Source organism: Hyaloscypha bicolor (genome assembly GCF_002865645.1).
Source record: "Hyaloscypha bicolor E unplaced genomic scaffold K444scaffold_50, whole genome shotgun sequence".
Taxonomy (NCBI): domain Eukaryota; kingdom Fungi; phylum Ascomycota; class Leotiomycetes; order Helotiales; family Hyaloscyphaceae; genus Hyaloscypha; species Hyaloscypha bicolor.
The window spans coordinates 647,741-674,219 of NW_020194552.1; the positions used below are offsets into that span (position 1 = coordinate 647,741).

A 26,479-nucleotide genomic window follows, 5' to 3' on the forward strand; every position below is an offset into this window, starting at 1 on the left:
AAGGCAAAACTATAACTTTCTAGTATTTAGTAAATACTAAAGTAAATATATATACTTTAATTAACTAAAAGCATATTTATTCCTTAATAAAAGTATTATAAATGCCCTTATATAAACTTAAAACCCTTGTTTCCTTATAAAGTTTTAATAAATAACCTAGTAAAGCTATTTAATATATAGCTATTATAGATCTAGCTATTAATTAGTATTTCTAAACTTAATAATACCTGTTTATTACTAACCTCGGCTCTTATAATATAATTCTAGAAAGGAAATAGCTAGTAAAGTATAATATCTTATTAGATTATTAATAGAATTAATTCTATTAGCTAAAGAACTATAAGACAAATTAGCCAGACCTTATTTAGAAAATCCAATATTTTAATAAGAAATATTAAAAAGATAACTACTCTAAAGATATTCTAACTAGGATCCTAAAAGAAACTAGTAAAACTAGACCCGAGAAATAAAAGAATATATTTCTTATTTTTCTATAAGATCTTCCTATAAGAAAAGCCAAATATTAGGTAAGAAAGAAAAGGCTAGATCCTAATACTCTTAAAATAGTTAAGTTACTAGATTATTTCTGCTATTTTATTAGAGTAGCTATTTTTTAATTAAGTATTAAAGACCCCGGTAACTTGGTCGGATTAGTTACTATTAATAAAATTAAATATATACTTGAAAAACAGGATTATAAACTAAAGAGATATCTACTATTATTTATAGTAATTAGATAACTAATACTATAGCCCACCGGATACTATATTTAAACTAGTAACCTAATATACTTCCTGAATATAGATAAATCTAATATCTTTAGTAATATATTATTTTTTAATCCTAAAGAACTTTAAAAGCTCCGGATATCTTTTCCTATATAGCTATATAATATAACTAGAGTATTCTCTAAGAAAGCAGTAAATGAGCTTTCCTAGTCTTAATTCTTTAATTATAAGCTCTGTTTTAATAGACCAGATCTCTTAATAAAAATAGCCTACTTTTATAAGATAAGCTCTAGTAAACTCGAAAAAATAAGAAAGTATCTTATTAAGAACCTAAAAAAGAATTTTATTAAGTTATCTGAATTCCCCTTTTTATTACTAGTCTTATTTATTAAAAAGAAAAACGGTAGCCTATAATTTTATATTAATTATTAATAGCTAAATGCTATAATAAAAAAGAACTACTATTTCCTGCCGCTTATTACCGAGACTCTTAACTAATTAGCCAAATTATTAGTATTTACTAAATTAGATATTTAATATGCTTTTAATTAAATTTATATAGAACTAGCTTCTATAATATGGGCAGCTTTTAGGACGAGATATAAATTCTTTAAACTAGCAGTTTTATTATTTAGACTTTATAATAGTCTAATAATCTTCTAGTAATATATTAATATTATCCTAATAAATTATTTAGATGACTTTTACTTGGCCTATATTAATAATATACTAATCTTTTCCAAGAATAAGAAGAAGTATTAATAATATATTAAAATAGTCTTATAGAAGCTTTAGAATACCGGATTATAAATTAATATCTATAAATATAAATTTGAAGTCTTTAAAATAATATTCTTAGGATTTGTTATCTTAAATTAAGGTATATAGGTAGACCCTATTAAAACCTCTATTATCTAAAACTAGTACTAATTTATAATAAAAAGGGAAATATAGTTATTTTTGGGCTTCTATAATTTCTATTATAGGTTTATTTAAGCCTATAGATATATTTCCTGCTCCCTAAACTATCTAACTAAAAAGGATATTCTATTAAAGTTTATACTTAATAAAACCTAGCTAGATGCCTTTAATTAGTTTAAAGATTTGCTTCTCTTTATTCCTATATTTCTCTATTTTAAATATAATAGGGAAACCCGCCTAGAAACCGACTATTTGGATCTAGCTATTACGGGTATACTTTTTTAAAAAAGCCCAGAGAATAAATAATAGTATCCGGTCTTATTCTATTTTAAAGCTTTTTAAGAAGCCAAAAGCTACTATAAAGTTTATAATAAGGAACTTCTTATTATTATCTAAGAACTCCGGAAATAGTAAATAGAACTAATTAGTTTACCTAATTTTCTAATTATTACTAACTATAAAGCTCTCGAGTATTTTAGTACTAAGAAGCTCTTAAATAAATAATAAATCTAATAAATAGGTTTCCTATTATAATTCTATTACTAGATTACCTATTAGCCAGATAAAGATAATACTATTACTAATATCTTATTCCGAAAGAATAAACTTATATTAACTTAGAAATAGGCTAAAGAAGCCAAAAGAACTAGATAAGTTATTCTATTAGACCTAATTCTCGCTTTTACTAAAATAATAGATATAGCTTATATTCTTACTAAGGTAAAAGAAATAGATAAGCTATTTATTATAGTTAAAGTTCTATAAGCTAATTAGATAGACCTAGCCCTAGAGAATAAATATAGAAAAGTTCGGGAAAATACGGAACTATAGGAAATATTAAATAGCTATATATTTCGTAATAAAAGACTTATTATATTAGATAAATATAATAATCTATAAACTAGGCTTCTATAATAAATTTATAATATAATAATTACTATATATTCTAGTTAAAATAAGATAAAAATCCTAGTTTAGAGACTTTACTAGTAGCCTATTCTCTCTATAGATATTAACTGCTTTATGGCAAATTACTATAAATATTAAAGGTCTTATAAGCCAAGAAATAAAATACTAGACCTATTATACCTATTACCGGTTCTCTTAAAAATATGAGATAATTTGTTTATAGACTTCTATATCTCTAGTTCTATAAATAAAAAATGTAATAATATATTTGTTATAGTTAATTAATTATCTAAATAATATATAAGCCTACTAATAACTAAGAATACTATAGCCAGGATTATTACTAGCCTATTCTACTATTATATCTAGTAATTCCGAAGGTCTTTCTTTACTATTACAAGTAATTAAGGACCCTAATTTATTTTAGACTTTATAAATAAACTATTAAGATTAACTAGAACTAAGCTAAAGCTCTTAATTATAGAATATATCTAAACTAATAAATAAACAGAAATTATTAACCAGATTATTAATACCCGACTTTATTTCTTTATTAATTATTTCTAGGATAATTAGGCAGATTTATTTCTAGTACTTAATATTATAGGTACTACCTGTCTATATAAATTAACTAGCTTATTTTCCTTAATAATTAACTATAAATATAAACCCAGGCTAAACTTTAACTAGATATTACTAATAATAGAGTTTAAAATACTAAGAGAGAAACTTAATTAGGAGAAAGTATAATAGTAGGCTAAGAGAATTAATACTACTATTAATTATACCCGAGAATATATAGTAGTAGCTTAGGAATATTAAGCTAAGTAAGCTAATAAGAAATAGTAAGAACCGAACTTTAGTTCAGGAAATATAGTCTATATAATTAAAAAGATATAGAAAACGGACTATTTATCTAATAAATTAGACTACTTTCTTACTAGACTATTTAAGATTAATAAAATAGTCGACTATTTATATTAATTAGATCTTCCTCTATTATATAGGATTTGGCTAATTTTCTATATAAATAGACTTTATAAGGATTTTACTAATCTACTATCTAGCCAGACTAATAAAGAGCCTAGTTCTACTAAAGTTAATAGTAAACTTAAATAGGAAGTCGAAAAGATTCTCTTTTTCAAGGTACTTTATAGTAAGCTTTATTATAAGATTAAATAAAAAGAATAGGATATAGATAATAAATAATACCTTATATTAAACTTTAAAAACTTAGTACTTAAACTATATAAATTCTATAAATAGAACCCTAGTAAAGCAGGACCTTCTATCTAGCTAAATAAATAGATTTGGTATACTAAAAAAGACGAGTTTAATAAAGACTACCCAGATAATAATAAACCTTAATAATAAGGCCTCTATAATTAGAGAAAGAAAAGAAAAATCTAGATATTTCCCGGGTTTTATCTAAACTCTAATATATTTCCTTTATTCTACTATATTAGTACCTATTTTCTTTTCCAGAAATCTAGGTAAAATATCTTTTTTTATTATATTAGATTATACTTTACTATCTAGACAAATTATAAAAAAAAAAAGTAAATTCTTAAAGCTAAGCTAAAAGTAAATACTTACTTATATTAGTTCGAAATATTATTAAAAATTAAGGGAAATCTTCCTAATTACTTTAATCTTTATAACCTTAATTATTTATATTACTATTATTATTTTAATAGAACTATTAATAAAGATGAAATAAATAAGAAATCCCGGTAATATATTATCTATAGCTAGACTAAATAAGGCTACTTACCAGATTCTAAATAACTTAAGTAATAGTAGTAATATCTCAAGTTTAGTAACTATTATTATTATTAATATAATTACTAGCTAAACTATTTTTATAAACGAAAATAGTAATTTCCTTACTTAAGAATAGGTTAATATATAGAATATGGCCCGTATTACTTTTAAGAATATACCTAAAATTACTATAGAAAATATCTTAGTAAAATATTCTAAGAATAATAAAATAAAGGTTTTAGTTACTAGTAATAATAAGTCTAATAGTCTAATAAGCGGAATAGATAGTACTAATAAGGGCTACCTTATTAATCTTATAGAGCCAAATACTAAGAAAGTCAAAAAGAGTAAGGCTAGCTTATTTAAGAAATATAAGGCATTAGATAATAGCAAGAATTCTAATAATAAAAAGACTAAGAATAGAAAGACTTCTAGTAATAAAGAAGACTCTAACTATAATAAAGGTAGCCAAACTAGTATTAAGATACCTATTATAACCAGAAGACATATAATACTAAATAGTAGTTATTATATAAAGTGCTAGTCTAAAATTAAGAGCTAGCAAATAATCCTAAAAGCCGAATTAAAGAAGTAATACCTTATAAATATTAATGAATTAGTATATAATATTATTTAAGAAATCGGAAAACTCTTTAGAAGCTCCTATAAAACCAAAATCATATAGCTCAAGGCCCGGGGATTTAATAATAAAGTAGCTTAAGTGGCTGCCCTTAATATATAAGTCTCTATTATAGAGGAATAACTTGAGAATATATATATATTAAGCTCGAGAAGGCCCAGAAGTTAATTAAGTAGCTCAGAAATAGTATAATTAAGCCAAATATTATTACCCTAACTAAGAAGAAAGATAAGCAAGCTATTATATTAAAACCTGTATTAATAAATAGACTTGATCTACTACTTCTATTTGAAGACCGCCCGATAATAAAAGTCCTAATATTAGCCATGGCCTATATAGTACTCCCAGACTATATTATTAATATAGGTATAGGCATAATACGAGTAATAGATACTAAGGACTAGCTGGAATATACTAGGAACTAGGTTATTCTGGTAGAGTCAAGACTATGCTTTAATTATAAGTAAGCTATAGGAATTAGACGGAATAGGGTTAATGGCTATTATTTCCTCTTTTTTCTTTTCTATATTATGGCTAAATAATTTCCTAAATAAGGGCATTTAGACTTCTTTTTAGGGAGGGGGGGTAATATAATAACTAGTATAAGGGTATAATCTACTAAGGACAGGATATTAGAAACAGGTATAAAACGAAGCTAAGCCGGAATTACTTAGACGGAATAATACTAAAGGTCGAGGCATCCTTCCTACTTTATTCTATAGCTTAGTATTTTCTAATATATGAGATTCTTTGAACTTTGAGCCTTTGACTATTATATTAATCCCGCTATTACAGGCTTATAAAGGTAGCTATTAGAAGTATATAAAAGGGGTACTGAATTGGGTTTGTAATTATTAAGATATTAATATAATTATAGAAGAGCGGTTAATTAAGGGGGGCAGTTACGTAATAACTAAAGTAAAAAAACGACTATATAAAACGCAAAAATATTTGCTTATTTAATTATGTGTATTATAACTTCCTTAATAATAAAGATATTATAATTTTGAGAACATAGAATTAATTCCTATAGTATATAGTATAGTTTTAATTAATATGATTTATATTAATTAGTATTATGGTGGTTTTTATTTTTTTTTGTCGCTTTTGGATCGGACCGACTGTACTCAAAAATTCCTGATGTGACCACAAACTGTCTTGAGTCCTTCCCACGCCCTACCAACCGTTCCGCAGCTATTGAATCGCACTTGCCCTACAGAAAAGACCGAAAGCAACACTCTAGCTATCGCTGTTGCCGAGTTCACCAAGCTGCTCTCGCTTGTCTGTGTTGTTGCCGAGCTCACCAAGCTGCTCTCGCTTGTCTGTGTTGTTGCCGAGCTCACCAAGTTGCTCTCGCTTGTCCGTATTGTTGCCGAGCTCGCCAAGCTGCGCCCGCTTGTCGCTGTTGCCAAGTTCACCAAGCTGCTCCCGAGTCTCGTCTAATCCTTCGTTAGTAATATTCATACCAATGCTTCTATCAGACTCACAGAGGATAGGAGAAGCCATAGCTCCAACAACCAGGAGCGGTAGAATAGCTTGGAAGAACTTCATTTTGGGCAAATGATGGCGAAGGTTCTGGGTAGTTAGAATAAGGTATAAGCTGAAGGGCTGTTGGATGAATTGCCCAAGCGACGAATGTATGGTTTGTACAGATGGATAGATAAGTTGTAGGGACACTGCAATGCACATATATAGCATGTCTTGATCTGCCATGGTCTCGGAATCTTGTTTGTATGTCTACCAAACTATTCTGCACTGATGACCATGGGAAGCACGAACGGTTGCGCATGCAGGTCTGGCCTTTCGTGATTAACTTGATGCCATGTAATCATCTCAGTTTGAGGCATGCTTACAACTCTCCACTTTATGGTGCAAGGTCATCTTGCATACTTACATGCATGAACTTTGACCAACCCCACTAATAAGACCATTACGGCTACGACCTTCCTATTTCGACCAGTGTGCTCCAAGCTCTTGGAACAAGCGCCGGCTTCCTGCTAGGTAAATGTCTAGTTAATAATTTTCTTGCGGTTATTCAGATCGTCAGATTTTGAATCTGATGTCCCCTCCCCTAGGCAAAAACTCCGGCCTCGAACCACTTTCTCAGCTTTTTGGAGAATGTCTTCTAAGGAGACAGTTGCAATGGATATTCGATCCCCTTCGTTTGAGTATGAAGACTATGACTCGGATACTCAGAACCTTCTTAGTCACGAAAGGACTACGAAGCAACACAAACAGCAGCAGAAGAGAAACTGGGCTTTCCTGGCTGTGAATACCTTCGTTTTAGTGCTGAACATTGGACTGCTTCTCATGATTAGCACCCCCAGAGCAGTTACCATGGCTGAAGACACTCCATCTGTTCGGTTGCCACACGCAGGTCAGTCCATCAGCCGTGGTGAATTTTTATACTCGTGATGCACAAAGTACCTGAGCAAATAACTTACATCTATTACGCAGATTGGATAGCACCTGCAGTGCAGTTACAACTTCAAACCTATGATGACAAGTTTGAAATCCATGGTCGATACCGAGGGAAACCTCGGCCAGAATTGGAGGCCGCTTGGGCTGATTACGTGAGGAGAAAGTCCACCTTGATCTAATTTCCTAGCCATTTCAGCTTTAATACTTCAACAGATTACACTCTTCGCGTGCCAAAACCTGGCTGGACGAAAGCAACCCCGAACGCCATCCTCACAGAATTCCAAGATGAACAAGGCGGAATCATGGGAACTTTCAGCTACATACATAACATACATTGCTTGGTTTGTCAAATTATGCTCATACCGACCTACAAGCATCATTCTACTTACACGATTATAGAAAACTATCCGACAGTGGATGCTCCCTGAATACTATCCTGAAACAAGAGCACAATTCCCGCCGACCCCAGAGACACCAATTCCTCGACACATTGGTAAGACCTTCGAAGTTGCATCCTTGATTACTCATGCTAACACACCAAATGCAGATCATTGCATCGACATGTACGACGAGATTCTCTGTATCCAACCATGGTCCAGAATGTTTGCTAATCTTCCAGTAACTAGGCTTCGCCAATCAGAGCTCTGCCACGCTGATATGACGCTTCTGATCTTTGAGTGGCATGAGGACGATCCGCACCCTGTGAACATTCACCACGCCCCGCACATTTGCGCCAACCCGGACAAGCTGGAGAGGTTCTTGGAGGAACATACAGTTCCTCCTATTGGCCCCATCCTTAAACATCCGTGGACCGGTACATATAACCCTGCTATCTATCTTGTATTTTGGAAAAAGCTAACAACATTCGCAGGTGAGACTCCTTGGCCGTTTGAATAGTACCAATGGTGTTATTCGTGCCACGTTTGTGTGTACTAGGCTGTTTACCTAAGTCATCATTGTATTCAGCGGGAAACTCTACTAGATCGCCGATGGGGGATTATAGTGGTGAGAGAATTAGAGAGTAATTACTTTGCGAATAGTGAATGAAATTCAACTTGCATGTCTGAAGTATCCAAACCATGTTCGAGTCGCTGAAGTACTTGCGTATCTCGATTATGATTTCCGCGTCTACGACATATTACTGTCTTTGCAAGTTCAACCAAGGTGTCTTTTAGCTGCTGTATATACTTAGTTCTCGCAAACGAGTGAGTAAAAGCATGTAATTAAGCTCCTGATTACACGTATATCCCCAGACCTTGCAAGCTTCCCTAGACTAAGCACGACACGATACCCACGTCGAAAGTAGACCCAATCTGCGCGACGTCCCCGGAATGCTCCCCCATGGCCTGAAGGGCTTTGAGAACAGCTTTAGTGCAATGCATCGTATGGGCAAAAGTGTTATGCGCTACGGCGGCAATCTCGCCCGTCACGAGCCGGTGCATACGCCGCGCGAGGAACACGCAGTGCGCGAGATGGTTTTCCGTCGTCGTCCAGACGTGTTCCCCTACCAGTTCCGACAGCTCTTCCTCCGAGGCCACTTGCCGCTCGGCCTTGTCGTCGTGGTAGAAGGCCCAGGCCCCGAGCTCACGACCGGCGTCGGTGACCCAGGCACGGTACTCGCCGTCCGTGTATGGGTCCGCGCAGTACTGCGGCATCCAGTTGTTAGTGAGGAGATCGAACACGCAGCCGAGCGCTCGAGCTTCGGAGGATGAGTTGCCGCAGTGAAGTTCAGACGTTGATTTTGTTGTCGATGTTTTCGGCGTTGGGGAGGAAGGTTGGGCCATTGGATGAGCGACGTATCCCAAGATCAGGCAGGTCACGGCACCTAGAATGCCGAGTAGAATAAAAAGACAATTCCGAGTCCAGCCATGACGCGGATTGGGGGATAACTCTTCGGCTTCTAGTCTTAGCAACGTTGAGATGTTGTCGTCACTTTGACGGAGTTGCGAGTACTTTTCTGAAGGCTTCATCGTGTAACTACTCGACGTTTCGAAGGATGACGAAGACACTCGATGTATGCTTGAGAGAGTTGAGATACACTTGCCAGGACCAAAACGGTGAAAAGTACCAGTCCCCGTTGTGAAGTGACCTGAGTCGGCTGTGCATGCTCTTGTGTGTGCTTGACAAAATCAATGGTGGTGTACTTGGTTGACCTCATGCAGGCCAATTCACAGCGGTAATCATGCAGCAGGGCGCATCAAAAACAATCACTGCCAGAGTGAGGACCCATTTTCACTCCACTGAACTAGCCATCAGGCTAATTCTGGGAACTCCAGGCCTTACTTCTACGGCCCAGTGCAGGCACAACTTTCCTCCTTTCATACTAAAATTGCGAAATGACTTGATAGCAGTTAAGAGAGGGTATAATTAGTTAACTTATGGCTAAGGTAATAGTAAGAGAGGAGATAACTTAAATTAAAAAAAAACCATTACTATAATATTAATAATAGTTAATTAATATATTATTTTATATTATATTATATTATTTTATTTTATTTTATTTTATTTTATTTTATTTTATTTTATTTTATTTTATTTTATTTTATTTTATTTTATTTTATTTTATTTTATTTTATTTTATTTTATTTTATTTTATTTTATTTATTTTATTTTATTTTATTTTATTTTATTTTATTTTATTTTATTTTATTTTATTTTATTTTATTTTATTTTATTTTATTTTATTTTATTTTATAAAGCATTATTAATATAAGTCTTATTAATTTTAATATTTTGTAATATATATTTCTTAAAAGATATAATAAAAGAAGAATATTATATTAATTAATAAAAACAAAAATTGAAATTGCTTATTTTATAAAGTATATATTAAAGCTTGCTTATTCTTAGTATCTTACTAAATACTTTTATATATAATTCCTTCTTAAGACTAATATAAGAATTAAGAAAGCTATATATTTTTAATTATTTAATTACTATTTAATATTAGAGATTTATAAAATATTATTATTTAAATACGTTTCCTTAAATAATTAATTAAATTACAATTTAATAAATAACTAAAATATATATTAATATAATAATATAAAATATAAAACTAATAAAAAGTTCAATATTTCGATTTGAATTAATAAGATATACTTTATTATAATATATTTATTAATAAATAAAATACTTTAATTTATATAAAAAAAGATATAAAGATAAATAAATTAAACTTTGAATTTTTTAATAAATAATAATTATAATATAAAAACTATAAATATAATTATTTATAAAACTTATAAAGATATTAGTTATATATTATATTTTAAAAAGTCATTATATAGGTAATAATATAATATATAAGAAATGAAATATTATTTTTAAAAAGAAAACTTATATAATTAAAAATTTAAGAATTAAAAAAATTAAGATAAGTAAAACAATTATTTCTTTATATGGGTACTCTTTAAGAGCAGTCCTATAAGAATACTAATATATATTCAGAAGAGATCTAATACTTTATCAAGTACAAATTCCTACTTTAGAGAGATTATCCTGGTTTGGGAATGCTATATGAGCGTACATATGCTGAACAAGGATTTGGCAGGGACACACTGCTTTCAAATCTATCCAAGCGAGCACCTTCCCCAAATCAGCCACTTTTTTCTTCCCTGTACAGAGCGAGTAAGAGCTGTGCGACAGTCATCGCCGTCTGACCCGCTGACTCAGGCAACTTAACTACATCTAGCAGGGACCCAGCTCACAGATCAATTGAAACGTCATTTAGAGTCCTCATCATGAGATTCATGTGAGCACGCCGCCTAGGTGATGCATAGTGACATGAACACCGATATGCACACTGACATGCACGCTTACATGCACGTTGATATGCACGCTGACATGCACACTGATCTGCACGTTGATATACCTGTCAGATTGAGAGTCATGCGTGAGGCTCAGGCTCGCATTTGAGAAGCTACGCAACGATTGCTCCGAAAAGAACTGGTAAGAACTTAGACCAAAGCAGTTGCAGCCCTGCATGGTCTGCAGCAACGGGTATTCTCTATTTCAATGGACTCAAATCGGTGTACATACTATTATCCAGTCGATTCTGAGGAGATGGGCCTTCTTTCATTGCCAAACTATAGCTGCGTGCATCATGAAGGTTCTCCAAAGAAAAGAACAGAGTTCTCCTGGCCAGGCTCCGGGGATCTTTCCCAGCCAATTCGATAATCTCGTGCCTGTCACTCTCTCTTTGACAACCACAGACGAAGAGCGCAACGCTTTGCTCGCGTCTATTGTCTCGAAATCTGCGAATCCATCCATCAGTGTCCAGGCGAATGAGTACCGCAACGGTCCAGACCCCACATCCAAGGCATCTTTTCGGAAGTCGTTGCTTAAAGGATTCCGGAAAGGTTGGCAAGATGTAGCTACCGAAGCTCGATTTGTCAGACTAGTCGAAGTGCTACAGAGCGATGGATGCGCTGTCTTCGCCGGACTGGTTGACGCTGCCTCTTTTCAGCAGCTCATCGACGATTTCTCGACCATCATGAACAGTTCAGGAAGCCATGCTTTCTTGCATTCTTTTGCCCACCTCACTGAGCACCCGGACTTTCTCAAGAACCCAATCTACAACAACGCCATGATACACCCTCGCTCATTGCTATGATGGCATACGCAATGGGTGGCCCGGTTAGGATGACCGATGCCCGCGGCAAAGACACGGAACCAATTTCGGTGAATGCGCAAGACAATATGCTTCATATTGACAACACCCCCTTCCGAGAAGAATACAAGATCCTGCTCGGTTGGGAAAGGGGACAAGTGAAAGGTCCCACTGGTCAGAATTTCACCTTCTTGCCAGGAACGCACAAAGGCAACCGCCCCATCAGAGTGGACGAGCACTCCCAGCACTGGTCAACCGAGAACGACAGCCTGTTTATTACTGACGAGAGCATCGAGAGTGTGTTTGCATTCCAAGGCGACATCACTGGACACGACCCCAAAGTCATTGAAGTACAGTCGGTCCGATCCAAAAGCGACAAAAAAAAATAAAAACCACCATAATACTAATTAATATAAATCATATTAATTAAAACTATACTATATACTATAGGAATTAATTCTATGTTCTCAAAATTATAATATCTTTATTATTAAGAAAGTTATAATATACGTAATTAAGCGAGCAAATATTTTTGCATTTTATATAGTTGTTTTTTTACTTTGGTTGTCACGTGACTACCCCCCTTAGTTAACTGCTCTTCTATAATTATATTAATATCTTAATAATTACAAACCTAATTTAGTACCCCTTTTATATACTTCTAATAGCTATCTCTATAAGCCTTTAGAAACGCAAGCGAGCTAATTCGACTCTTGATTTAATTATAGTTCTCACTATAGCTAAAGAAGCTATAATCCAAGTATCTATTAATGAATGGTATGGGAAACCCTCTAATATAGAGGACAATTCTAATAAATTGGATATTAAACAAAATAATGAAGTAAAGCTTAAAGATTTAACTCTCTTTTGGGCTTAGTAAAAGCTTATTATTAGTAGTAATAAGATAATTATTTTAGAGAAGCCTATATTTGCATAGCAAGAGTAAAGACTTATAGAATAGGCTAGTAAGTTTCTTATCTTATTTTATTATTTTTATATTATAATATAAGTATACTAATATTATTTCTAGCTTCTAGAGGCTTATATATTCCCAAATTAATAAAGGAATTAGTAAAGCTATTAAGAACTTAATAAAAATATATATATAATTAGAGGACAAAAGATACTCAAGTTATAGAATAATCTAGTAGGCTTAAGACCCCTATAATTATACTATTTTTTAAATAAAAGAAGCTATAATTTGATATTATTAGGAGATTAATTAATATCTCTAGGAATATATAATTAAGAGAAAAGCAAAGGCTTAAAAATAAAGATAATAGAATAAATAAGCTACTTTTGGATACTTTTATTAGAAATACTTACAGAAATAATAAAGCTCTAGATATATGAATAACTTACTAAGAAGTCCTTAATAATATAAATATTAAGCTAGCTTAAACTAAAGAGCTATATACTCTATATATAATTACTAACTTATACTTACTTCGGTAATATACCTAATAGCTTTAAAAGCTAGGGTAATATTAACTTGGAAAAATTAATATATTGCTTTTAGTAGCTTCTAGTAATTACTACTTAAATAATAGAAAGATACTAGCTTGGCAAATTAGGGAACTATTTAATTACTATTAATAGTGGCATAGTATTCCCCAAGAAACTAGAGATAGTAAAAGAGAAAGTACTTCTTATCTAGATAATAAGAATATTTTTTTAGCCTACTATACTTAGTTAATTAATTAAGAGCTTGGAATAATATTACTAAATAATTTCCTAAATACTATTAATTAGGAGATTTTACCTCAATTATTATTAATAATAGAAAAGCCTATTACTTGCAGTATAGCTTACTTATAGCTTCCTAGGCTCGGCTTTTATTACTATAAAACTAAGAAAGGGCTTTATATAAATAGATATAAATACCCTAATATAATTAAGTATTATTAAGAGGTATTTTTACCCTTAATAAAGAAGCTTTTATTATATATAGTTTAATATAAGAAGAATAAAGCTAGTATATAATATATAATTCAATTTTTACTTCTAATTAGAGTTTAGGTATATATAATATACTTTTATAATAAGAGCTATTTCTATGGATTTGACTATAAAAAGAGCCTCTGGCTAGTAGATAATTAGTAAAAAATGCCCGGAAAGAGTAAAGGGAGGCTAATTTATAATTCTGAATTTATAGGCCCTAAGGGGCATATTAGGATACTAAATAATAAAGGCATTTTTATCCCGGATAATTTTAATTTAAATACCTATTAAATTATATATCCAGGCTTAAATAGGGACCCCTAGTAGAATATAAAATAGCTACTAATATAGATTACTAGGATATTTAATATATTTAAATAGAAGCACCCAAACTATATAGCTATTCTAATATTTAATTAGTCTTCTATATATGCTTTATATAGCAAAGATATACTAAATGCCTTTAGTATAAATAAGGGATTAAGGAGGATTAAAAAGAGTAATATTAAAGCCTATAGAAGAAATATGTACTTTCTATTAGAGTATATAATTCCGGGATTATAGGGCACTATTTAAGTCCTTTAGTAACTTAATTTAAATAGAGAAAGAAAGTCTAAGAATATAGAATAAATTCTTATTAAGCGAGATTATAATATCCCTGGCTTAAGATTTAAGTATCCAAAGAATACTAAGTATACTATATCCCTTGAATATCCTCCCGCTATTAAATAAACATACTATTTAGCTCGTATACTATCGAATTACTAAGACTTCTTTAAAAAGAAGTCCTAAGTTAAAGAGCTTATTATAAATCGGGAATATAAGGCTATATTTTTACTAAAGTTCTACTATAAAATCAATCTAATTAAGATATACTAGGGATATAGTAAAACTCGATATTATTAAGTAAAGAAGACTAGCTTTCCAGATACCAAGATTAAGGTAGTAGAGATATTTAAAGCTTATTTAATTAAGATTATACAGAGGTTTTATAACCGTATATTCCGCTAGATAGATATATATTAGAAGAAATTAAGTATTAAACAAGCTACTTGGTATATACGGAAATAAAAACGCTATAGAATAATATCTAAAAAGGTAATAAATAAATGGGATAATATGCAAAAATAAGGGAAAAAAGGTAGCTAAGCAATAAGTAAGGTTTATAGATTTAGTTCGGCCAAAAATTAGCTTAAAACCTATATAATTAGGGACCTACTATATATATAATATATATAGTACTAGAAAAAGCTATATTTAGTATTTAGGAAGGCTTACTTGAGCTTATAGGGCTTAATTATTATTATTATATTAATAATAAGGCTAGTGAGATGCCGTAATCTCCCCCTAAAGCCCGGGCTTACGTAACCTTAGCGAGTAAATATTTTTGCATTTTATATAGAGAAAAATCAAAAAAGTATAAAGGGTCCGTATACTTTAAGCCTCGATTATTAATAAACTACAAATTATATTAAAAATCTAATTAATAGGTATTTTTCGCCTAGTTCTATTCTATAATCGCATTACTTAGTATAAATTAATTAAGGTTGTGGTTAAAAAGTTATTATGGGCGTAAAAGAGCGACCGTTTTGTCGCTTTTGGATCGGACCGACTGTAGAGTACCCTGAGCAGCCCATCACTGTCCTTTTCAGCGCAGGCTCTCTGGTCCATCACCGCTACCGGAACAGCGGCGGAAACACTCGAAGCTGTGTCATCGCCGCGTTCCATCTTGCCTCGGACCACCCGGGAGCGCTGGTACACTCAGAAGTCGCTGGGAGTCCACAGTCCGTGGCAGAAATCCTGGTTGGTCACCAAGATGGGACCGAAGTTGAGGCCTTTTGCTCCTTGATCAGTCTTAAAGCCTCAGCTATCGAATCCAAAATCTCTGAAATTCTCAACAAGGATCACCAATCTATCTTGGTCGACACGGGTAATTTGACGCTCTCTGGCGAGAAGTTTGATCGCTGGAGGGAGACCGTTATCAATGCCCCGTCGGCAACAAGACTCAAGTTCGAAGGGAGTAATTACATCTCCTTTGCAAACAATTCCATCTCGCGCGATCTCCTGGTGAAGAAGCTCGCTGCTGCGATGGCGTACGACAAGCATGGGCTCTTGGATCTGATCATATACATGGATGGCCACGAGGAGATCCGGAAACCGGCCCGCAAAAGCGTCTGGACCATGTCGAGGGAGAAGATTGCACAGATCCTTGCCGCCTGGATACCAGCCGTGGAGGGATATAAGTTTACCACTGCCGACGTACAGAAGCCAGCGCTTCTGCGGCATAAGGCTGACAAGGTCGCCCGTCTGCTCCGAGAAAGCTTTCCGACGGTCGACTTTGCCAGTGCAGGAAGCAGCAAGGAGGAACAACAACTGACTTCGGCGCACCAACTTATTGACGACCTGGGGGAGTCAATTACGCGATGCGAGAAGCTGGAGACGTATATCACGACTAACCTTTTCCTTTTCCTAATTATTGATCAGATCATCCCGCTTCTCGATTGGACTTTGAGACAAAGGGTCATTGGAACTTGTGCGGTTTTCCTGAGGGCTTATATAGCCTGCGTACTGGTGGTTGAAAACAACCAAGGTATCTGAGCATAGGTGTCCAGCTGGATCTAGATAACACGTACGGCAAAGCATTAAAAATAGGAAGAAGACAAATGAGGAAATGCTTTTCTGATCTGTCGTGAAGCAATTCTAGAGAACAGAGAGTCTCCGTGTACATCGCTCCCGTAGTTTTGCACTGACATTGCTAGGCCCTCTCCTCCATGTCGAAACTGCGTCCTCAAGTACGATGGAATCTGCCTAGAGACAATGCACAGTCAATGACACGCGATAGAGATAGCGAAGAGCGAAACTTTTTGTGCCGCACCCCATTGGGGTTATCGAAAAGGTCCGCAATCAAACAGCAATCGAGCAAAGCAGATCGTGTCTCGCCAAGCCAACCAAGGGGCTCGATAGTCGATATTCAATTTGACTCCCTGAGGCCATCTTGTCCGACTCAACTGGTCAGCGCTCCCTCAATTGGAGTAAGAGTAGAAGTACTAGTAGTGGTGGTAGTTTGCGTCTAGAAGATCACAGGCAATAGTTTATTGTCCTTGGACCTCATATAAAATACGGAGGAGGGCTAAGCTAAGAAATTATGCACAAAATAACAACTAGACGAAAAGCTTAATTAAAAGCTAATTAACTATAATTCTCCTTCGATGTTTAAGATAAACATTAGATAAATATATAAAATTAAAAACATATTCGAGTTTATACCTGAGAGCAATAACTTATAACAGCGAAAATCGAAAGAGAGATAAGTTATTAAGTAATAAAAGGAATTGAAGACTCGATAAGCTGAGAGATGACCGCTGAAGGTTGGGTATTATCACCTTTGATCAGTTTTCCTGTAAAAGATGTGAACGGCGTCGGGAAGAACAGCATTTGGCAGAACGGCATTTGGAAGAGCATCCTCGGAGCGTGGAGAAGCACAGCGGACTACTACGATTGACAGCCCTTCCAAGGCAAGAAATCATCCGAGCATTTCCTTAATCTTGGTCTATCTTGCAGAAAACAAAGATGCTAGCGCACTGCCCTGGAAGAACGCCCTATCTTTCTCCCATCCCTTTACCATAAAATCCCTTCCAGCCGTTAAGCCAGCCACAATCACCTCCAGAGGGGCCACCCTCGGTCCCTTCCGGGGTCGCCTGTTGTACCAGCTGATCAGATGGACACCCACGCAAATGGCAGTCCGGAAGGCCATTTCGTCACTCAATGCGCCGTAGCCGTCAATGACTCCTTCCATGGTGGATATGGCAGTGTCGAGATTGCCGTAAGTCTTTCGTTCATAGAGGTCGCCCACGATTCGGCCGAGATCACACGATCGGTGACCGAATTGAGCGAATTCCCTGTCGATGGCCTCTCGAACTCCTTTGCTACGACATCTCGGATGGTGCCCAGGGTCTTCTCGTGACCCTCCAAAAGCTCCGGGAAATTTTGGAGTACTTTGAGAACGTTATCGTAAGTGAAGAGATACTTGATCTTCCGCATATGGTCGTTCTGCCACATCTGAGCCTGGAGAGCAGCTTGCTCTGGTGCCGAAGCCCAGGCATGAAAGCATCGAAGCCAAACCCCCAGGTGGCGGCCGATGGCGGCTGTGCTGGGTGAGGGAAGAAGGTTGTGAGCATTGGCAGAGAACAGCATGCCCCTGAAACCATCGGCATTGGAGAAATCCTCCAGAACTTGGGTGTTAGTCTCTTGGTCGTACAGGTAGAGACGCGGTGGCTTGACAGTGGCGGTGGTTGTCGGTGGTAAGTAATTGGCGAGCGCGTTGAGCAAAAGCTCCTCGAATATCTTGGGCACGGAGTCCGTAGAATGCTTGATTATGATGGTCTGAACTGTGGCGCCATCTTGGGTACGGATGGGTTGAGCCAAGATGCCACGATAAACAAGGTTTCCGGGCCTGCTGCTTAGCGGTGATGACAGCGAAGAGCAAACATATGGAGTCCGTGATAGCTGCTGCAAGAGCTGCATGGGAATGGCGTCTTCTTCTGCTGGTTCGAGTAGCACCATGGTATCAAGAGCTGGACATATATAGAGAAGGATTGCCGGACAGTTGTAATGTGATAACTTCAGGTTTGTGCGGGAACATTTAACACGACCCCTGGGTGTCGATTGGGGTGGTCAATTAGGGGCCAGACTAGCTACTAACCCAAAGTAGAGGCACGCAGACAGGAATACTAAAAGTCTAGCTTTATTTTTATATTTAATTTATAAAGAATTAAAAGAATTTAGTACGTTCTCTATTTTCTTGTTATACTAATTAAAAACTATTTAAATATAAACTTTTTATAAATTATTAATTAGTAATAATTTTATAAATTAAAGAAATTAAAAAAACTAGTATTTTATAACTTAAAAGTAAGCTTGAGAAAGCTTAGAAACAAAGTAAATAAGTTACTAAAACTAAGTATAAGAGCCTTATAAGTCCCTAATTATAAGATATTATATTTTAAAGGATTTTTTTATAAATTAAAAAGTATATATAGTATAACCTTAATATAAGGATACCGAAATTGTCCCAAAAAACTAAGGATAATGCGAGGTATCCTTATATTAAGGATTACATACAAATATTTTTATTGCTCTATGCCTCTTTTTAGGCTATTAGAGAGCCATAGAATTAGTAGGGGGCCATAGTATTAGTAAGGGGAGAGTAATAGGCTATAAAAGCTCTGGAGCAGTGAGATTAATACCTAGAATGTAGGTTTACTAGTGCCTAAAGGCCTGATAAAAAATATTATAATGTTTTAGAGGTTAACGACTTGATTTTTCAGCTTATACAGGGTAAGAACTCTATATATATATCTGGTATATAAACTATAGTATACTAGTATATACTCAGTTCTAATAAAAAATAGTAAATTATCCTATTACATATATAATTATAAGAATAAAACACCAAAAATTCAAGGCTGGGATACAAAATCATAAGGATAATCCTTATAGTAAGGATATCCTTAGCTCAGGGTAATTTTTTATCGGGATCCTAAGGTAGTATTCTTATATTAAGGATATCCTTATATTAAGTATCCTTCTAGCGAGGTTATACTATAATTATATTATAAGTCTTATAATATACTAGCTTATATTTACAAAAAATCTAATATAAGATTTATAAGAATCTTAAATAGCTAATTATTTATAAACTATAAAATATTAGTTTTTTACCTTTTTAATTTATTAAATTACTACTAATTAATAATTTGTAAAAAGCTTATAGTTGAATAGTATTTAATTAGTATAATAAGACAATAAAGAAAGCATTAAATTCTATTAATTCTTTATAAATTTGAATAAATATAAAAAGAAAGCTAAATTATTAGTATTCCTGTCTGAGTGCCTCTACTTTGGGTTAGTGGCTAGTCTGGCCCTTAATTAATACCCTGCCGGGTGTCGTTTTACGTTTTCTCGCTATTATTAAGCCATATCCCGGGCAATACTTCGGGACAACGAGGACGTGGGTCTAGCTGCATGATTACTCTACATGCGCCTTTGGAACTTTTCAAATTCGGGCGCGTCCCTATATCAGTGTTGCTTGAAATCCAAAGCCTTTTGATCCGTTTGCCCCTTTGCAGTGCGCATGAATCTGTCATTGTGGTCGCCCAGTCCAGATTTCCATACTAAAGTGCTGCTGGGATGAAGCATTTCAGCCTACAGCTCGTAAGTTTGGTTGCTGGCATCTCCAGCAGTCTGGCTTGTGGCGACTGCTCTGGTGCAAACAATCACGTCGAGCATGTTCGCCATGTCAGGAGAATGCAGCCTGGAGCTGCCAATGCGACGTGCGGCCCTACCAGGGCTTTGGAATGGGGTCAAGTGAACTTTTTGCACACGGTCAGTCTCCTACTGAGTCAAAAAATGACGTGCGTTGGGTCAATAACATCTTGTGAAGACTGATACACATGGTTGGCTCGAAGGACATCTAAAAGATGCCAATTATGGCGCTGACTGGGGCGACTTCGTGTCCTTCACTGAAACCTTAAAGAACCAAGCTGACAGCAAGGGTGCCGACTTACTAATTATTGATACTGGTCAGCACTAAGTTAGCTCATACGAGAGAGAATAGTAACCTAATCAGAATGAAGGCGATCTTCACGACGGAACAGGCTTGTCTGATACAACAGATCCCAATGGCGCGATCTCAATGAGGATCTTTGAGAGACTCAAATACGATCTCTTGACAATTGGTAAGTACATTCACTACTCGCCGAAAGAATCTCGGTATCTCATCACGTATGTTGTAGGAAACCATGAGCTTCTGCTTGCCGAGGTGGCTTATCAGACGTTCAACGAGATTGCCAAGTTCTGGTAGGTTGATAATGCTGGAGAACTTGAATCCGATTGATCAATGACGCGTTAATATAGGGGAGATAAGTACTTGACATCCAATGTTCGGATCTTCAATCCGGCCGCCAACAAGTTCGAGTATATGGGCAAGCAGTACAAGTACTTCACAACAAAGCACGGCCTCCGCATCATTGCCTTTGGCATGCTATTCGATATGACACGTGAGACATTACCATCGCAGCCGTTCTGTCGAGGTAACTAACTGATGCAGGTAACACCGATGTTACCAAGATCACGAAGGCAAGGGATATGGTCAACCAGGACTGGTTTCAGCACGCTATTAACTCCTCCAAGCCAGTCGACATGTTCTTGGTCCTCGGTCATAACCCAGTAAGATCATCGATAGGTGGCACTTTTGGCGTTATCCGTGACGCAATTCGCCAGGCTCACCCACAGACCCCTATTCAGATATTTGGTGGGCATACCCACATTCGTGACTTCGCAGTCCTAGATGATAGCAGCACCGCTCTTGAGTCAGGTCAGGCTAGTCTATTCATATAATGACGAGAAGATTCTAACACTGAACAGGACGATATTGCGAGACACTGGGGTGGGTCTCGATGAGTGGTTTCAACAAAAGCAACAGTGATTGGACGGGAATCTCACCCAACCCTCGAGGCGTGCCGAGCCCTACTCGCAAGGCCACTACCAACTCCAGCTCCCCGTTTCGGTACTCGCGTAGATATTTGGACTGGAACCGTGCCACCTTCGAGTTTCACGCTGTGGGCAAGCAGGTTGACGAGAGCGGGCTGTCAACAACGGCAGATATTACCAAGTACCGTGACCAGCTTCAGCTAAGTCGGGTCTATGGCTGTACGCCCAGAGATTTCTGCATCACCTGTGCGCCCTTCAACAGCCCCGATAGCATTTTCTCGCTGTTGTCGCAAGCCCTAGCCGAGGTTGTTGTCAACGAAACCAGAAAGGACATCCCCCGCTACGTGATTGCGAATACGGGTGGGATCCGTCTCGATATGTACAAAGGGCCTTTCACCTACGATGACTTCTTCACCATCATGCCGTCCAGGAATTCGCTTCTCTATATTCCCGAAGTTGCTTGCGGTAAGGCGGCAACCCTTCTGGACGAGCTAAACAGTGGCGGTGCCGGTCAGGAACATAAACCTATGCCTTTTGAGTTCGACCTATGCGTTGACCCCATCGTTGCACCCCTAACGACTAGAGATGGGTCCAGCCACGTCCACGCCTTCAAGGCTGTGACCAGACGTCAGGTGGTTGACCTAGTTCCCGGATATATTACAACCGATGACTTTGGGTCCGATGGTGATGACACTGCGCACAGTCCGATTCCGTATCACAATATTCCGCAATTCTATCAGGGTGCCGCGGGGTTTGGGGTTGAAGGTTGCACTGGCGTTGCCGACGTGGTCTTTGTTGACTTGTAAGTATATTGCAGTCCGCCGGTGCCAGTTCTTGGCTTTGTGGCAACTGACAGAGAGTCGCGCCAGAGCCAAGCGCCACGTTCTGACCATACTGGGTCCAGACTACAGCAGCAGCGATGTCACCGACTATATCAGCTCGAACTACACGACACATGACTTCCTACCAGAATTCGTCAGGCGATCGGATATCTTCCAAGCTAGTATGCCGGATTGTATCTCTGCCTAGTTCTAGTGTCCACTAATAAGTATGAACTAAGAGATAGTTTATGTGCCTCTATAGCTGAGATCAGCGGCCTAGCTCATATAATTCGAACTCTTCCCTTCTTTCGCAAGCTGTGCCACATTTCTTTGTCTCCAGTAATATCGAACATGCCTACTCGGCGATACACAGTACTATTTCCCCCCCTGCTCACTAAAACCAAACCACAGTCCCCATTCGAATTCGTTCCGCGCGCATTCTTCCCAGTACCTAGTTGTAGTAGCAGGACACGAAGAAAGGGTAACTCTCCGGCATCCCTATCGAAGTAAGTCGCCATGGAGGCGCCGCTAGGACCGCTGTAGCACTTCGCGTTGAACACATCCGTCGCCTCAACTTCCTCGTGAAACCTGTCTCCGCTTAGGTCTATATCAGCCACCCATCCTCTGAGGACGAGCTCTCCACCTGAGACGCATCCGAAAGGGTCTTCGCCTATGTGGTTGACAGAGGCAAATACGATGTCCACCTCGGCCTTGCTCTTGATCCATTTTTCCTTGCCATCATCTCCAATCGTTTTAGTCCAGGAGCCGCTGTACCATGACTCGCCGCAGAAGCGAATCGGTCCGTTGTGTGCAGCCCATGACCACGACGGTATGCTAGGCTGTACGGGCTTGGGAGCCCAGATATCGTCTGTTCTCGGCTCTAACTCGTTCTTGGTTATAGAGAGAGCTTGCATTGATGAAATCATGGCGTCCGTAGAAGCACCAGACACTGGACAATCTACAGGAGGTCTCTCCGCCCACTTAGTTGGAATCCATGATACACCCTTAAGCAAATCACTTCTCCATATTCCTGCTAGATACGTATCATCCGGCTGTCGCAACGCGAGAGCCGCCGCCAGACCGGATATGGCCGGAAGTTTGTCGGTCTCCACGGACAACTTGCGTTGTGAATATGCCTCAGCCAGCCGCTCCCACTTTGGCCCCTCGTAGATGACGCCGCTTTTAGTCTTCAACTTCGCAGTTGTCCTTTGGTCGTCAAATAGCCGAGCGCTCGATAGATGTGATCCCAGCTGGAGATTTTGCGCCTCTTTCGACACCATCTCTGGTGCGTCCTCCGATGCGTTACTCTCTCGGCACTCCCAGAGTATCCGCGATTTGGTGAAGTGCAGCACGCGAGGACTCATCTCCCGCTCCTGAAGGCACCATCCCCGGCGGAAGACGGGACCCTGATTAATACTCTTAATCCACGGTCCGAAGTTGGGGTATATAGTTACGTCGGCGGAATCTGGGTCTGTCTCGAATCGGCCACGGGGACGTCCATAATCCCATCGGGATAGTATGGAATCCATTTGTTGATTGCATGATATGTGGCAGCGTTTACTCCCTCGGTATCACGAGGAAGAAAGCAACCTTCATCGCCATCTGGAGAGTCAGCAGCCTAACGGTTGTTAGAAGATATTTCACATGACACTCTAGTTATGCTTAGCTAATGGAGAACTTACTACTATAGTGCAGTATGCTCTCGAGTAGATTTGGTTCATCTGACTGCATTCGACTTCGAAATCTGATCGGTCATCCTGGATTATGCATAGAGCATCGATCCATATGTAGCGATATCCTAGCTTCCGGATAACTTCCATGGTATCGATATATGTTTTGTTTAGGTTAGTAGTTTCGATGTTCTCCAGATGCAATGGTAGATTGTCTCGCGTGGTCTTGTGGACGGTCTTGCCGCGGTCGGTACCCCAACAGTAACTCAAAACGAAGTAAGGAGTCGTCCGGTCCAGAGAGCTCGACATGACTAGTCGTGGTTGAAGCGGCGCCGCGTCATGACCAGGACCGATGTCGATGAGTCTTGTTGGCAGAAATGTCTCACCGCCCTGATGCTTCGAACACGGCTCATGGCTCTCCGTACACTCTCTCAGCCAGCCCTTTATCATATCGAAATTCTCGTCGCAGGCCGCTCTCGCTCGAATAGCAGCTGGTATTAAATCTCAGATTGGGCTGGATCTTACAGAGTGCGAATCTACGTACCAAAGACTTTGCCATACCCTTTGCTCTTCAGTTCCCAATACACACCGCTCGTCCTCCGTCCATCAGTGATCTTCATCTCGCCTTCGACCGTTACTATTACTTTAATCCCGGGCTCGTACTTTTCCTTGGACAGATGCTGCCTTGGTGCATGGAGGATCTTGTTATGGCCAGTCCCTTTGAAGTCGTTTGTCGCCCAGATAGGCTCAGCTGCCTCTAATGCAGTCCACATAATCTTGCAAAGAGGGCACCCTTTGCGCCGTGACGCATCGAGTTCAGCAACGGCATTTTCACCTTTGAACACCTCGACGCCAAGGAACCAGCCTAAGCCGCGACTGTACCGACCCAGGGCTCGGAGGGGGAGGAAGAGGTCCAGAGGAACATTCTGAACGCAGTGATCGCAGACCGCCGACATAACTCTCTTTATCGAGCCTGTCTTCTTGCTGGGGTATTGATGAAATCCTTGGACGACGTAGTTCAAGGCTATATGAATTAAAGCAACTTGTTCTCGCCAGGACGTAGTGATAGACTGATCTAATGTTGTCAAACGAATAAATGTGGATTGAGAAATATCGGCGGCACCTTTGTGTTGAACTAGCTAAGTAATAAAGCTAGGGTCACGTGCTTGCAATGTAAACCAAGTAAACGATACTGAATTGACTGCTGTTCTACAGTGGTAAGTAGCCCGTATATATAGCCCTGAACCCCCTAAGTCACATGTACTAAATCCCTATGCCAGCTGAACCGATTACAGCTATACAGGGTATTCCAGCCGTACAGGGTATTCCAGCTATACAGGGTATTCCAGCTGGACAGGGTATTAAGCTAGTGCACAGCCCCATGGCGTTCGGTTCCAGGGCTTACTAAGCCTATTAGGGGCCTCAGGCCCCTAATTTCAACACTTTGTAGGGGAGCCAGGGATCGCGTGACATCGGGGTTTGCAGCCCTTTGCAGAAACCCCGCCCTAAGGGTCAGGGATGCAATTCGGGGCACCGAGTCAAATTGTGAACACCCTGGTATTTTCTCTAGTCACGCGCGTTTTGGTCATATTTCCATACCTAAAGGCGCGTGCAATGCGACAAGTTCCCCTGCGATTTTTTCCCTGGCAAAATTGTTCCCGGTTGCGTCTGTTCTGTGCACTCAGTTCTTCCGTGTTACACCCCAGGCACGAGAAATGCTTGTCCTCCACATTCGGTATTGACTGATTGAATTGCCGATTCTTTAGGTTCAATAAATCCCCACGAACAACTCCCCGCCTCCCCGCCCGCCAGGCCGCGGTCCAGGAGCCAAGTCAAAAAAAAAATTGTTCGGGCCCGTCAGCTCATTTCAACCTTACCCTCGTTATATAGGGTTCAATCTTCCAGAGTGCGTGTAGATACGGAGATCGCGGCATGAAGTATCGGGAATACAGGGCATTTTGACCCTGGTATTCTACAGAGTACGGATTTAGGGCAAGAGTTCGCTATAAGCCCCTATAAGTCTAGGCAGTGCTCCTTAAATCGTGTTATATTTAATTAGGGGGTGGCAGAGTAGAGTAACGAAAGCGCCCGGACGTTAAACGAGTTGCTATTATAGGCCCGCTTAGCGATAACCCCCTTGTAAGTGCAGGGGAGAAGCCCAAAGTAAAAGGTGTTGCAGCCCTTGTCGAAGGCGCACAGGCTACTTTTAGGGGAAGGGCCTGGAAATATAGGGCTTTATAGCGAGTTTGCTACCTTGATCTGTACGCTAGAGAGTTTCAAAGTCTCCCAATGCCCTGTATTCCTGATACTTTACGCCGCGATCTCCGTACGGAAGTGGGGATAGGAGTATGCTCTCCGCCAGCGAACGACAATTCTTGTCCCCCGCCATCTTTTTCGCAATCTATTACACCTTCTGCGGCTGCCGTTCCCACAGGTCTCGGTTCTAGCCCGCAGACATTGGTAGTGGTACTCTAGACCAGCCATTCTCACTCAGCTTCCACACAAGCACTTGCCTCCTCGGCATCCTCTTCCGACCAAGTCCCACCGAATCCCTCATTCTC

The 26,479-nt window shown here is 38.0% G+C and overlaps 6 protein-coding genes across 6 annotated transcripts; 3 read left to right on the forward strand and 3 right to left on the reverse strand.

Moving 5' to 3' along the window:
* Positions 1-7,080: 7,080 nt before the first annotated feature.
* K444DRAFT_715476 (uncharacterized protein) lies at positions 7,081-8,280 on the forward strand (the record flags this gene model as incomplete). Its single annotated transcript, XM_024888353.1, has 6 exons — positions 7,081-7,339; positions 7,420-7,546; positions 7,580-7,724; positions 7,783-7,876; positions 7,931-7,946; positions 8,010-8,280. The coding sequence occupies 6 exons, from the start codon at positions 7,081-7,083 to the stop codon at positions 8,278-8,280; spliced, it is 912 nt and encodes a 303-aa protein (XP_024740486.1).
* Positions 8,281-8,301: 21 nt separating this feature from the next.
* K444DRAFT_323641 (uncharacterized protein) lies at positions 8,302-9,556 on the reverse strand. Its single transcript, XM_024871898.1, has 3 exons — positions 8,623-9,556; positions 8,443-8,561; positions 8,302-8,328 (listed from the first exon to the last, which is right to left on the reverse strand). The coding sequence occupies exon 1, from the start codon at positions 9,351-9,353 to the stop codon at positions 8,652-8,654; it is 702 nt and encodes a 233-aa protein (XP_024740487.1). The 5' UTR covers positions 9,354-9,556; the 3' UTR covers positions 8,302-8,328; positions 8,443-8,561; positions 8,623-8,651.
* Positions 9,557-11,488: 1,932 nt separating this feature from the next.
* On the forward strand, positions 11,489-16,534 carry K444DRAFT_641369 (uncharacterized protein; the record flags this gene model as incomplete). The annotated part of the gene is made up of 3 exons (XM_024884618.1): positions 11,489-11,885; positions 11,951-12,345; positions 15,557-16,534. 3 exons carry the CDS (start codon positions 11,489-11,491, stop codon positions 16,532-16,534), a joined length of 1,770 nt encoding a protein of 589 aa, XP_024740488.1.
* A 952-nt stretch (positions 16,535-17,486) lies between these two features.
* On the reverse strand, positions 17,487-18,499 carry K444DRAFT_651177 (uncharacterized protein; the record flags this gene model as incomplete). The annotated part of the gene is made up of 3 exons (XM_024885689.1): positions 17,487-17,848; positions 17,902-18,134; positions 18,195-18,499. The coding sequence occupies 3 exons, from the start codon at positions 18,497-18,499 to the stop codon at positions 17,487-17,489; spliced, it is 900 nt and encodes a 299-aa protein (XP_024740489.1).
* Positions 18,500-20,125: 1,626 nt separating this feature from the next.
* Positions 20,126-22,456, forward strand: K444DRAFT_651178 (phospho protein phosphatase; the record flags this gene model as incomplete). The annotated part of the gene is made up of 8 exons (XM_024885690.1): positions 20,126-20,320; positions 20,379-20,517; positions 20,572-20,673; positions 20,731-20,794; positions 20,852-20,994; positions 21,045-21,311; positions 21,362-22,229; positions 22,297-22,456. 8 exons carry the CDS (start codon positions 20,126-20,128, stop codon positions 22,454-22,456), a joined length of 1,938 nt encoding a protein of 645 aa, XP_024740490.1.
* Positions 22,457-22,529: 73 nt separating this feature from the next.
* On the reverse strand, positions 22,530-25,106 carry K444DRAFT_661033 (HET-domain-containing protein; the record flags this gene model as incomplete). The annotated part of the gene is made up of 3 exons (XM_024886531.1): positions 24,463-25,106; positions 23,931-24,409; positions 22,530-23,654 (listed from the first exon to the last, which is right to left on the reverse strand). The coding sequence occupies exons 1-3, from the start codon at positions 24,872-24,874 to the stop codon at positions 22,530-22,532; spliced, it is 2,016 nt and encodes a 671-aa protein (XP_024740491.1). The 5' UTR covers positions 24,875-25,106.
* Between the last annotated feature and the right edge of the window lie 1,373 nt (positions 25,107-26,479).